The 14,016-nt window shown below is 40.8% G+C and overlaps 1 protein-coding gene across 1 annotated transcript in view; it reads left to right on the top strand.

The window, feature by feature from the left end:
- Nucleotides 1-549: 549 nt before the first annotated feature.
- The window catches only part of ELOVL2 (ELOVL fatty acid elongase 2), a 27,033-nt gene continuing 13,566 nt past the window's right edge, over nt 550-14,016 (top strand). The window contains exons 1-2 of the mRNA XM_009326472.1: nt 550-608; nt 6,325-6,512. Coding sequence (XP_009324747.1) covers nt 593-608; nt 6,325-6,512 — 204 coding nt within the window. The 5' untranslated portion in view covers nt 550-592. The remainder of the gene's footprint in view (nt 609-6,324; nt 6,513-14,016) is intronic.

Genomic DNA, 14,016 nt, shown 5'->3' with positions numbered 1-14,016 from the left:
TTTTAGGAACTCAGCGCCTGATTTAGAGAAATCTCAGTTGGCTCACCCCAAAGGTTTCCTTCTTTAAGAGTAGAGCATCGAGATATTCAGCTGATGCGCTGTCACTAGGCTGGTTGCAACCAGGCAGTTTTGTGAAGCTTACCAAAGGAATAGCCAGCTCCTCTCGACAAAAAAATTATTTCAGTTGAGGAAACATAACAAAAACAAACAAAAAAGTGCCTTCATTAGAGTGAAAATTACATCCATCACAGATGGGTTTGCTGTGATACTCGTTCTTTTTCATTTGTAAAATCTTAATTTCCCTTCCCAAAGAGTTCTGGTTTGGGCAGTTTCCAGTAACAAGGCCTCTATTGTTATCTAGACCACAATCTAGACCTTTAATTTTTAAAGAGGTTTGTTTTTTTTCAGTAGACATGATGTTGCATACTTCGGAAATACCTGAGCATGACATGCTCTTTGCCAGTTTGTTGGGGTTTTTTTAATTGTATTCTCTGTGTGAACCGTGAGATGATGTCTTTGTCACATACCCTTTTTATATTTTTAGGAGCACCTGAAAGCTTTTGACTGGGAAGTAAATGCATTTGTGGACTACATGTTTGGACCTCGAGGTAAGCTGCTCCACCTATAGCCCTTTTAGGAAATAATACTTATCCAGATTACCAGTCAAAAATATTCTAATAAATAGAAGCAGTCAAAATCTGTCTGAATAATTTCTCATTGAAAAACGTGAACTAGGCAGAATCACAGTATTTGCAGGAACACACCATTATTGTAGGAAACCTATCAATGCACTGCATTTATAGAAAGACAATAGATTTTTGTTTTGACTCTTTGACATAATATTATCTGTAATACAAATTAAAACCAATCACAGAATATACTGAAGATGAAACAAGAAATGAAACTTAATTTTTTTTGAAAGTTAAAAAAAATCACTAGATTTGAGAGTTGTTTCTGAGAATATCAAAAGATTTCAGTTTTACGTCCTAATGTAGATTAAAAAAATTGAAAGCCTGGATTTTTCTGAAACTGGAAGATCTGTTTTGGGACTGATTCTCATTCATAATCCAGTTATTGTTTGGTCTAGCTACCTATCAAATAGCCTAATTCAGAAGGATACTCAGAGCAAAAGCAAGAAAGGGCTTTTAGCACCCCGCAGGATCACATCCAAAATTTCAGTAAACCAGTAGACGGGTTGGGAGAACAGATGCATCTTGCTACTTCCTATTCTTGATTTCTAAAACGGTTTGGACAACAATAACTTGAATAACTATAGCTTGGAGGTACCTCATGCTCTGTTAGGACTGAAACAAGTAATATAAAAAAAAACCAGAACAAACTGAAGCAGGGCTGCAGAAAGAGAGAGAAAGGCTACGGCAAGGTGAGGACAGAGCGTCCAAGTCAGGACTAAGAGAGCCAAACAACTAGAGGAAAGAGGTAAGACAGGAGCTTAGACAGCAGACAGTCTTCAGAGAAGGTCTCTGTAAGGCCACCTTGCTGCTGATAGGGCTGGGCTTAACCATTCAACTTCAGGAATAGCCTTGCAAACTTTTCCCCGTGGTTAAATCCAGAACTGCTGCCCATGTGGATGGACATATGCTTACGTATTCTCATTTTGTTGCAATAATGTCCTCCGGGTCCCTGAAACAGTTCTTGCTTAATTAGGAGGACAAGGAAAAGAAAGCTGTAGCATTCTTAAAACCAAGAAATTCTCATTTTTCTTAGCTGGCTGGATGGCTACAAAATCTTTTCCATCATCTCTGCAGTAGATGTGAAGCTTGAAAGAAAGATTTCTGGTGAGGAAATGCTGAACAGCTTGGGAACTGCAGCAGAAGTGATTAAAACAAAATAAGTTTTATTAATGGCTTCTACAATAGTGCATTTTAATATTAACAAAGAAATGTGATCACCAGCATAAAAGTACTACTATTTTTTTTTTCAAATGGACATGATGTTCTCCTTCATTCCTCTTTCCTTATTGGTTCAGAACAAATTGTTTGAAGGAACGAACTGTAGTTAATCCAACGCAGAATACCACACAGATCCCTTTGGGCTTTTAGAAAGCACTTTAGCTAAACAAGTATTATTTGTATTACTTGCCAAGTACATCACCATCCCTCTCCAGACATCAATGCTGAAGATAGCATTTGTTTGTCCGTGCCTCTTCACTATGATCTTTAATTGAAGTGGTGGTATAATGACACAGTATCATACATTTTATGAGTAACATAGCTCCCTCCAATCTGTTTATACACATAAATAATTCACAATAAACTGCAAACAGTTTTAAATTGGATTGAATGACCCCACAAATGAAAATCTAATGAATTCTTGAAAGCTTCCCCAAATGTCTAAAACCAACAAACTGTTCCCCTTCTTTCTCTCCACCATTTTTCATCCACAGTGCACATTTCATTCAGCAGCAAGATGGCTTAAAAGGATAGATAACAGTGCTCTATTCTTTTTTAAAATCAATCCCATATTTATGGTTTATATTTTAGGTAGTAACTCCTGAAATACTGGTATCACCATACTGGTTTCAGTCATCATTACCAGATGTGGCTGAGGGCACGAGAAGGGACAGAAAGCCACACGCTGGTTCCTGGAGGCAATCTCTGCTCACATTGGCATACCAGGTTAACACAAGCTGCAGTACTGCGCTACTAGAATAAGGGGCGTACTATCGCAGTTCTGGATTTGATTTATAGATAGGCATATTTTGTGCCTTTGTTCACTCGTGTCAGCTGGACTTTGTACACAAATTTACCTCAATGTTTGCTTTTGAACTAGCAGACCAAGTCCTTTGAATCAGGGAATAGAAGCTATATACATGCCCGTCAGTTGCATCTCTTAATAAGAGGTGGTCTTACAATTTGGTGTTGGTCCATATTATTCTGGATAAGAGATTATCTAGGCTTAAGGCAAAATGAGAAACAGTGAAATAGCTATATTGTTCTGTAAGAGAGCATTTTTCCAGGGTCGCCTTAATCCGCAGAGTATTGTTTGGTGTTACACAAAATTAAGGAATATTGAATTGCAGGAGCTAAATCTAGTTAATTGGTTGCTTGTTTTATCTGTGAAAGAAACAGAGGTGGTCAAGAATAGATATATTTTAATAAAGTTATTATAAAGTAATAAGCACTCCTCCTCTCCTCAATTGAGTATGAACAGTAGCAAGGCATTGGTGCAAAACCATCTCCCCCCTGCACCTAAAAAGGTCGGAATCTGCTCAGACACCAACCGGCCAAAGCTATAGAAAAACCTGAATCAAAATGTTTCTAAACCTCGCTGATAAAAGCCTGACACCTTTAAAGAGCCTGGGAGGCCTGCCACTCGTTTCAAAGGAGCCAAGATTTCACCCCAAGGGTCTGGTACATCGTGGCCAGTGACCGTGAATGAGCTTATTCACGGAGCGATCAGAGCTTGTGTGGGCGCCTGCTCCTTCCCCCTGCTCCCCCCCCAGCGCTTTCACACTGTGGCTTTATTCACTGCCTTGGTCTCAAATTCAGATGCTGTGTGGGTTCAACATTGTAAAACTAATCCTTTCTCCTACTGACAGTGTACCTTTATAGTACTTGAACATGGAGATTGAACCGCCAGTCAACAGAAATACTTTTGATCTCTCCTTCTTGCGATAACTTTTTTTGAAATACACTCCCTTTCCTCTCCCTTCCTGCCACATAAAAACCTCCCTCTTCTTGTCATTCAGGGATAAGTGTAAGTGGAAACAAAATAGTCACGTTCCTTGGCTGCCATTTATAAACCACTTTCTGTCAATAACTGTCTTACCCTTCAAGGTACCAAGGTCGGGGTGGAAAACAGTCAGTAAGGGTACATGTTTTAATAATTTCTCTTGAAATGGAAATAGTATAGATCTTAAAAATACTTGACGTGCTGACCTGAATAAGCACGAGTTCTGCTTTCGCATGGATCAGCCCACGTGCTTGTGGCCACTCACAGCAGAGTGAAAACTTTCTGAGGGTGTACTGGGGCAGCATTTAATGCTGTTAAGTTTAATTTGTATTCTCATCTCTTCCAATTACTTTTCCTCTTTGAACAAACATGCTGTTTTGTTATCTACTGATGCCCATTGGCCTTTGTGCAAGTAACCTTTATGCACCAAGTGTTGCAATCCTTGGATGGGGAGACCCTTCTTTAGACAGCAGCCTTGCTGACATGACTGCTTTCTACATCTTCATTTAGGATACCAATTAAATAAATTAAATCCTTATGCTCCTAAAATGTACACTAGATCAACACTTACACGCACAACCTTTACCTGTCCTATGACTCCCGTGTCCTGTTTAGAGCCTGTATGGGAGGAGAACCTGTTTGGAGCCCACACGGGAGCAGAATCCCCTCAAAAACATCCATTCCAGAGCATCACACATGGCTTGTGAACTTTAAGACGGCTGTGGGAAGTGTTTTACTCTCACACTGAGGTGATCTTAAATAGGCATCGAGATCTTAAGACAGAAAACGGGCGTTCTAGCTTGGTAATGCACAGCAAAGCAAGGCCACCCTAAAGGAAGGATGGTGCTTTGTCATAGATGGCTGTGCTGTCATGACTGCTTTAATCCTACACCTCTCCTCTCCTAGAGGTTTTTGGGAGTCCAGAAGGGAGAGTCAAAACCAGGAGAGGACTGGAATTCCACGGTAACTTAGGTCTGGCTGAAAGTCTTTCCTGCAAAAGAGCTAACATCCCATGCGGAGCCCAAATCCAACAGATGAGTGTTACAGCCACTGCGATGGAAGCAAGGTGGGAAGTGGAGGGAGACTGTAATGAGAAAGAAAGCTGGTGTTCGTAGCCCTGTTCATAAGCAGATTACTCTAATCACTTAAACTCTCACTTTACATATACCTGTATGCATATATTTCTGAGGAAAGAGTAGTCGGAAAGAATACAGTACAGCAAAATTGCAATCGGCAACAGTTTGTTAAATGCTTGGGCACATTTGGTTTGTGCATCGTCCATTGCCCAGTCCTTTCAAAATTCAACGCAGGTGGAAAAATAGTAAAATGTTTTTTCATGCACTGTGAATACCTTTTCTTCTTTTACAATTTTTAACATAATCTTGGTCTTTGTAAAAAATAAACTAAGTAATTTGAAACAGTTTCTAAGAGCAGAAAGTACTGTGACCTGCACAATAGCTTCTCACAGACTTATTTCTTCACTTACTCCATAAATCAGGACAGATTTAGAGTAACCTTTTTGAAAAACTAGCCAAGATGCCCCTTGTTCTTTTCATAGATAAATGTCTGAAGATTGTCGCTGTGGAAAATTAACTCTAAATTTTGCCCCATCTTGGAAAAAAATAAAGAGAACACACTCCCCTTTCGCTCATGACATCCAGTTATTCATAGGACAACAAAGCAGTGCCTCCAGATTGGCATATAGGATTAGGCTTCGCTCATACACACCGAACTATCTGATTACTGCCAATGGGATTACTTGCGTGAATAAGGCAAGCAGGATTTGACCTTAATATTTCATTAGATTGGATGTGAGGAAAAATTTCTTTACTGAAAGAGTGGTTAAACATTGGCACAGGCTGCCCAGGGAAGTGGTTGAGTCACCATCCCTGGAAGTATTTAAAAGACGTGTAGATGAGGCGCTTAGAGACATGGTCTAGTAGGCATGGTGGTGTTGGGTTGACGGTTGGACTCGATGATCTTGGAGGTCTCTTCCAACCTTAATGATTCTATGATTCTATGATTTCAGGACCAGGCAAATGGGACAGAAACTGTGAGAGAGCAAGCCCTTGCCTTGCCAACTATCTTTGATAACCATCAAAGTAAACATTTGCCATTTGTTTTTCTTATTTAATGTTTTTGAAAAATCCTCGCCTTGTAGAAATGTTTTCTAGCAAATGTTATGTACCTTCATACTTACATGGCAAATGCAGAATTAAAATAACATATGAACTGGCAACTTTACATGCATACTTTGTATTTAAGTCTATCTGGAAATTGTCCATTGCGCAGATTAAGATATGATTTAATTAAATATTAAGTTAAAACATTAAATCAAATTTTTAAAAGCATATAGGAATATTTTCTTCTTTTCGGATTCTCTTTCCTGTTAAAATGAGGAGATTTAAGTGACCTTAAATTGTTAGGGAATTCCATGCAGTTTTCGGCACACATTCTCTGAATTAGTATGCAGTTTTGGGGAGGTAAAAGCAATGGATAGCTCTTGCGAGCAAAGCATGGCAGATTCCCTCTCACGCTTTTAACAGACTTTTTTCACTATGTGATTTGCCTTATTTTAGCGATACTTCACCATAGCCTTCTTAATTGCCTGCTGCATGTGTTTCTTTTCAGATGCCAGGGTTAGAGGATGGTTCCTTTTGGACTCTTACCTTCCCACGTTTTTCCTTACTGGAGCATACCTACTCTGCATATGGCTGGGCAGCAAGTTCATGAAGGACAGGCCTCCTTTCTCTCTCAGGGCTCACCTCATTGTATATAACCTTGGGATTACACTGCTCTCCTTGTACATGCTCATAGAGGTAAGTGTTCTTCCATGCAGCCCGGCTGAGAAAGGTGAGCAATATACAGTTTTTAGCAGAAATATCTTAGCAACGGACAGTTTTGCTAGGAAATTTAACATCAACAGCAAAGTAAATTTAAGATCAAGAAAAGTCCCTTAGCACTTGGACAGTGAGTGGTACAGTACCTTCTCAGCTTAGATCTCGGCATGTTTTAACTGTCCTTCCCGAGCTACAGTCTGCACCTGGGGACAGCTGGCTGCTACCAGGACAGCGTCTACAGGCATGAATTTGAATCTGCAGCAGTCACTTAGCTCAAACATGCCTACATCTCATTCTTCAGCACCCATCAATATGCCCATGGATTGGGTTTTCATATGACTGTCTATGGAATGATTTTTCTATGTACAAATGCCCATGCTTAAATATGAACAGATTTATAGATGAGAGTAAGTACTGATTTATTTATGGTATTGGCAATTCAATGTTATTTTTCTGCTCTCCTGACTAAGAAGCTTTCCTCATATAGTCAGACAGTAAGAGAGAGATCTTAAAAACCTGCCACTTCAGCCAAAAGCAAGTCCTGTGGGACTTGGAGGCTGAATATGGTCACACAGATTATTTCCCAAGTGCTTATCAGGAAGGAACATGCTCACAGAAATCAGGATCCATTCAGAACCAGAAGAGAGGTTTGAATGCATCTGACCTTTTTGCAACAGCGGAGGACTCAAAGAGTGCTCCTCAGCAAAGATGTGTGTTTTCACCTCTCCAGTGGGGAGCAGAAGCCAAAAGTCACCATTTTGATATTACTTGGGAGCTCCCCATTCTCAACCTTGTGATAATTGAGGTACTTTCAATATTAAAGTGTTAACATCCATCACTTGCGGCCCTAAAAAACAAACACTAGAAGACAAAAACCACAAAACATTTTCTGACTTGGCTTAAAAAGTGACCCTGGGCATGAGAAGCCCTGGCTGAAGGATGGGCTTGATTTCACAGTGTGACCTGTGGAGGTGTGAGCTGACATTGCTGCCTTGCCTGCACAGCCTCGCAGCATTTCTTGCTCCCTGGGCTCTTGGCCACAACAGCAGCTTCCATGAGAAAAACAAGGACCAACTGTTCTGTCAGCTGGACAAGAAACTGCAGAAGCCAAACAGGACTCCAAAGATTTCAAGTTTTAAATTAATTTGAGAGCTAAATACCAAGTGACTGGCCTGGTCAAAAGGCTGAACAGCAGTTTAGGTTTGTGCCTTTGTGCAGAGGACCGACTGCGCTGCACAGAGCTTTGTCCTGGTCAAAGCTCCAGCCGGCTTCAGCAGTTGCTGTGGGGGTCTGACAGTGCAGGATAGGGCCCAGAGCAAAGGAGAAACCAGCACAATTGCTGGAAGGTTTGATGACTCCATACTGATTGTCCTCCAGAATTTAAATTAGCACTTTGGTGTTTAAATCCCCATTTTGCTTGAAGGTATACAGATAACTGTCTTCAGTACCAGGACTCAGCAAAAAGGATTAACTGAATAGAAAACAAAAATACCGCTTCCTTCCCCTTGCAGGCTGATTTGGCCTGCCACAAGTAAATGAATGAACAAAGAGAATTTTAGCAGGTCTCACTTACATGAATGAAGCAAACTTGGCTTTTGCCACCTTCACGTCCTTGTAGGAATTACATGTTGAGCCAGCTCCCGCTCAGCCGCCTCACTGGCCTGTCCTTCCTGAGGCTAACTTCGCTGCAGATGATTGCTGAGTTGCGTTAGTCCTCAGATTAGCTCCTTTAGACCTTGATTCTGTAGCTGGAGGTTGCTGATTTATGCCTCCCAGACTGCAGCTGGGCATGGCTGGCGGTGGCTCATAGCTCCATGTTCTGCATTTTTCAGAACCCAGGGGACATCACGACTGATCTGCACCACCAGCTGTTTTACTGCAGATTTCACTCTTAGCTCTGGACTGTCACCCAGGATGGTTTTACACCGTACAAAACACTCCTCCATAATAGTGGCTCTGTATTTTTTCATAGTCTACTTCCCTGGTTCCTATCACAGCTTTTCCTGTGAAGGAGCAGAATGGAAGTTAAGACTTGCAGACCTGCCTGAGCTAGCTTGCACATCCCTGCTGAAGGAAAAGAGGCAAATGGGAGAGCAGAAATCATCTTCAGCACTGAATAAAGTTATGGTGACTCAACATTTCAAAATGTCTCATTTCCAAAGCTTTTCTCTGGCCCTTATTCTCTCTGTCTTTTATGGACAGTAAGCTCTTTAAGGCAAGAGTTACCTATATTTAGAGCATTCTGCACAGTAGTTTATTATGTAAACACAGCTGATCCCTCCAGCGGGTATGATTCAGGATTAGTTCCTAGTTAGAGACATCTATAACAGTTGTCTTATTCCTCCATGGCCCCACTGCACCTGAACCCCTCTGGTCTCTGTAAAAGAAATAAATCACAAAATAATAAGCTCTGTAATAGAGAGAAACCACCAAAAAAACCCCACAGTTATTGGCATTGTTCTTCTTATCTGTTCTTGGTTTTGTTTATAAGGCGCCACACACCTTTTCTTGTGATAGCTCCAGAATGGAGTGGGCGCTTCTTAGACATTCAAAAGAAAAATATCTCGTTCAAAAGAAAAAGATCTCATTCAAAAGAAAGGCTGTATCTCCAAATGCAGACTGTCCCACATGACGGCTTTAATGAGAAACGTGGTAAATCAGCTGATGGGGGTACCTGTGCTGCAATTCTTCATCTCCCCACCTTCATCTCCCGAACTAGTTTAGCTGTCCCTTGACTACAGTTGATTTGTACAACCTCAAGGCAGGAAGACAAAGGTTATAGCAAGGAGTCATAACAAAAGGGCTGCTTTTAAATCTCCAAGGGCAGATTCCTCTTTTGAGCCAGAGCTCCATGCACTGTACCATGGGCATGAAGTATCTGGGAGCCTATTTTAGCTCCATGAGCTTTGAGGTCAACCAATCCCTAAAGTACTTGGAGGAACAGCTCCAGGACAACTCTAAGATGTGCCATTAGCATAAGGTCAGATACCCCTACTATCCCCAAAGGACAAGGTCTAAAGAAAAACAGCTCTGCCCAGCTGCCCTCATCCTACTGAGATGTCTCAAAATTTTTGTGTCAAGAAAGAGTTAGGTGCCTTTGAAGGCCTCCCAGAAGGGCAGTTTATTAGACCTGAATTTAGACTTCTGAGTTAGGCAAATGGATTTTCTTGAAGTTATCAAAGGCACTTACCTTTCCCCATTGAATATACTGGAGAAGCGGGACACTTGCTTTTGGAGCATGGCTTTTTCAAGTACCTGAAGCTTAGATGCAATTCCTGTGCTTAAATTAGGCAGGCTGCAGGTGCACTGCTGAGGGGCCAGAAGACAATCACCTCCACCCTTGCTGCTACAAGACAAACCTGCATCAGAGGTTTGTTATTGGTTGTGTACTCTTCTGTATCATTAAGTGTTCATAGACCCAGGTCAAGCCTACTAGTCCAACAATTTCCAGTAACATTACTAAAAATCTGCATAAAGACAAACAACACCACCTTTTTATTCTAATAAAAATCAAAACTTTTAGCAATTTCACTGAAGAAAAATATGCCTTTCCTTTACACAAATCTCTGCCTAAGATCCTAAAAGTACCAGCTATGAGCAGAAAACCAGCTTACTGTGAAAAGCAATTAGGTCTTTGCATATTTTAAAATTATTTCATGTGCAAGTCAACTCACAAACCACACTCCAGGGATGCAGTCTGAGGCGCCAGAGGCCAAGATAAGGTTTTGAAGTTCACAACAGGATAAAACTGTCACAAATCCAATAATAAAGTAAAACTAGAAACAAAGGAGACCAATGCTGATCTCTGAATTGTGAAATTACTTAGGTGAGGATACTCTCTCTCATTAATAGAAAAAGACATAATCGCTACCATGGTCTTAGGCTGCTTTCCCCAGCAGTAGGCATCACCTCTGCCCTATTTAAATTAAATCTCAGCTAGGCATCAGCTCTCACCCAAGTCCTTTTGCTGATCAGGCACTGAGAAAACCAGGACACTGGCACCATCTGGGTCAGATTAAAAAGGAGATCTAGAGATATGTGTCATTAGCATAGGGGTGGCGTGATGTCTCAAACTGCCTGTATCCCCAGGTAGCTTCACAGACTTATTACAAATCCATAGGATTTGTAAGCAAGCGACCACATCCATGTGGGGAAGCAGGACTTGCATGTGAGGACCCCTCGAATCAGAGCAAAGGGGAGAGAGCAGAACTGCACAAGTATTGCAAGCCCAGTGCATTAACCTTTTTAGCGAAGCCAGCAGAAAAGTCTTTTACCTTACAGGATAAAAAAAAAAAGCAGTAAATTACCTTCACTTTACCTGTTTCTAGGAGCTGAAAATTCACCCCACAGTAGGTCCAATTTCTGAATTATAGTCATGACTTGCAGATCCATAGGTGGCAAGACAATGTGAGGATTCCCAGGAGTACCAGAACTGCCTTCTCTGTACCCTCTGATAGCAGGGAAAGGTCAGAAGCACGATGCCGGCACAATCAGGGCCACCAGCCCCCATTCTTAGCCCTATGCATTGCAACTGGAATTACATCTCACCAATTACTAGAAAGCCCGGTATAATGCCTGGATTTGTGATAACAGTGGGCAAAATGAAAGGAACAAACCAAAAATAGAAGGAGCGCTCAAACTCTGTTTTATTCCATCATTATAATGGCTGACATCAGAAAGGTTTGCTAGGAAGCAAATCTAACAAATTTAACAGCAAAACACTAACTGTGCAAGTGTTAAAAAGATAGAGCTTGAATAGCAGAAGGTCTAAGTAAAGTTTTAACTGTGCAGGTGATGAGGAAAGGTAAAAAAGACATAGGTTCTAGCTGATTTGAACTGTCCTAGAATTTTACTGTAGAAATCCAACTTCAACATAAGGATTTTTTTTTTAAGATTGTAATAAATGATTGTTTACTTCTTCATTAATTGTTCAGAAGTTAGTGAATGTAAATTCAGCAGAGAAATAAGGAATGATTCTAGATCCATAAGGACTGGTGCTTGAGGTGAAGGATTCCTTTGAAGTAATTCTTTAATTAGGGCAGAAAGACTGTCTTAACCTTAGGGGAGCAAGCGGAAAAGAACAAAGTGAGAAACCAGAAGAGATCAGGTGCACTTTTCTATCATTTGGAAGAAGGGAGAAGTGAGAAAAAAAAACTAGACAGCAAATGGTCACTGAGAATGCAGTGTAAAGCAGTGAAATGCGAGGACAAAAGCAAACAGCTTTTCTGAGCAAGTAAGAACTTTGTCTGAATAAAGTTAAATTCCCAGGTGTTCTTCTATCTTATTCAAATAATTTGTTTGGAGAGCTGAGGAGCTGACTTTGCTGTCCTTGCCTACAGTTCTTCTAGCTGCACACGTTGTCCTCACTTCTCAGTTTTCATCCTCTGAGTTCTCCATGTCTTTCCTACTGACCTCTCTGAGCTCCACATTTAGGTAGAACATTTAGCCTGTTCATTAAAAAGGCAGTGCTCTGGATCTCACCTGCACATTCAAATGGAATTCAGTAGAACTTTATTGGAAATCAAGAGTAAAAATTCATATGATGAGGTTTTTCACATGTGCAAAGCTTCTGATACCATCACTGGTACCACAAAGTAACATACGGGAGCTATTCAGAATAAGAGATGTAATCAAAGATTCATAGAAAATAAGCCTAGAAGGGATTTGTTTTAGCCTATACTACTATCCCAGACAACAGCAACACACAAAGGAATTATCATTCATAACTAATTGAAGTCATTAGTTCACTAATCCTTCTAGCAGTCTCCCATTTACTTAAGGAGTATTAAATGAAACTGGCTGGGAGTTTCTCAGCAACATGACTTTACATTTGAAAAAGTTTTTGTTGGAAAAAAAAAATCAGACATTTATGAAAACTTCTTTTGGGAAGGGGGTCTTATTTTTGTCACTGTGATATGAACTTTCTGACCTCAAAATAAGAAGAAAGCATGGGACCACTTACTTCCTCTGCTCTGGAATAACCAGTATCTTTCTAGTTAGGATGTTCCAGCAGGATGAGAGATCCAACATGGAGTCCTGCTGTACATATTGCAGGTCAGAATAGCAAACCCCAGTTGGTGTATTACAGAATTAGCCAATCTTTTTTGGGGGGGACACCATGCATGCAATTATTGGACCTCTAACTAGACCCATGGCGAGATGGAGAGCCTCACACCAAGGAGTAGCCCAAAGCATGCTCTTTACGTTTCTGTCCCCATGAACAATATCTCAACTGCATCATAAAGAGGAACAAAAAATATTTTAATTGTGAAAAATGTTATGGGGTATTTCCTATTCAGCACCTGTTTCTTGTTTGGCACAACACTGCTGCTAAGTTGTTACATTTGGGGAAACCGAGACACTGACCAAGTGGCAGAGCTGGGACTAGGCTCCTGGAATCCCCGAGTCCTGGGCTGAACAATCTAGTCCGCTCTGCTTCCCTATGAGGTTTATGGTCTTGCCAGACTACAGCTTGAGATATTCAAGACACAAGAGCAGATACTATTCACAGATGATTTTACAATTGAATGTCCTAGCCAGAAAACCTGTCTGAAAGGTTCCTAGGTATCGTTTAAGACTGATTTAATGATAAATCAAGGATGATTAACAGTACCTTCCTCTATTCATCTACTTATTATGGAAAAGTGCAATGGCCTCGGTAGCATTGCGGCATGCCTTCACCCCAGCCTCTTGGGGATAGGAAGATAATTCAGATGTTGCATGCTTGTGGAACTGAGCCACGTTACAGTCAAAGAGCTGATTTCTCCCTTTAAAAACTAAAAAGGGAAAGTCACATGAGATGATGAATATCTGGCCTCTGTTTTTAGACGCTGACAATCTTCTGAGGCATTTCATTCTAAAATTCACTTAAAATAAAAAAATGCAAAAAACCCAAAGTCATTCCTTTCTTCTTCCTGAGACACTGTCCTGAGTGTTTGCTTAGACTCCTTTTTCTTGGGATGTGGCCACAGTGCTTTTAGGACTGTTTTGTCCAAGTCTATATATCCAGAGAGGAGCTACCATCCACAGCACTGCAAGTTAGACCCTTCTTTCCACTACACAGACAGATTAGTCTCCTTACTTAGTTTAGCAAGACCTCCACTGCTTGAGAACAGTGGTCAGATCAATTTGTTTTAATTGGCCTGAGGGCTGGAGTCCCAGAGAAAACCCAGTAAAACATCATGTAATAATGTCAAGGGGCTTCTTGCTCAGTTTTTTCCACAAGAAGGACACTAGTGCTCACCCTCCCACTCTGAACTTTTGAGAGGAATTTCAATTATTTGAAAACTAAATTGCATTATTAGTTTTTGGCTTCCCCTTCTGAACTGTTTCCAGATAGACAAACAATATACCAGTTGGAAGGGACCTACAATGATCATCTAGTCCAACTGCTTGACCAATTCAGGGCTGACCAAAAGAAAGCATGTTGTTAAGGGCATTATCCAAATGCCTCTTAAACACTGACAGGCTTGGGGCATCGACC

This window comes from Pygoscelis adeliae, unplaced genomic scaffold (assembly GCF_000699105.1).
Source record: "Pygoscelis adeliae isolate BGI_AS28 unplaced genomic scaffold, ASM69910v1 Scaffold186, whole genome shotgun sequence".
NCBI classification, from domain to species: domain Eukaryota; kingdom Metazoa; phylum Chordata; class Aves; order Sphenisciformes; family Spheniscidae; genus Pygoscelis; species Pygoscelis adeliae.
This window is presented reverse-complemented; position numbering and strand designations above follow the sequence as displayed.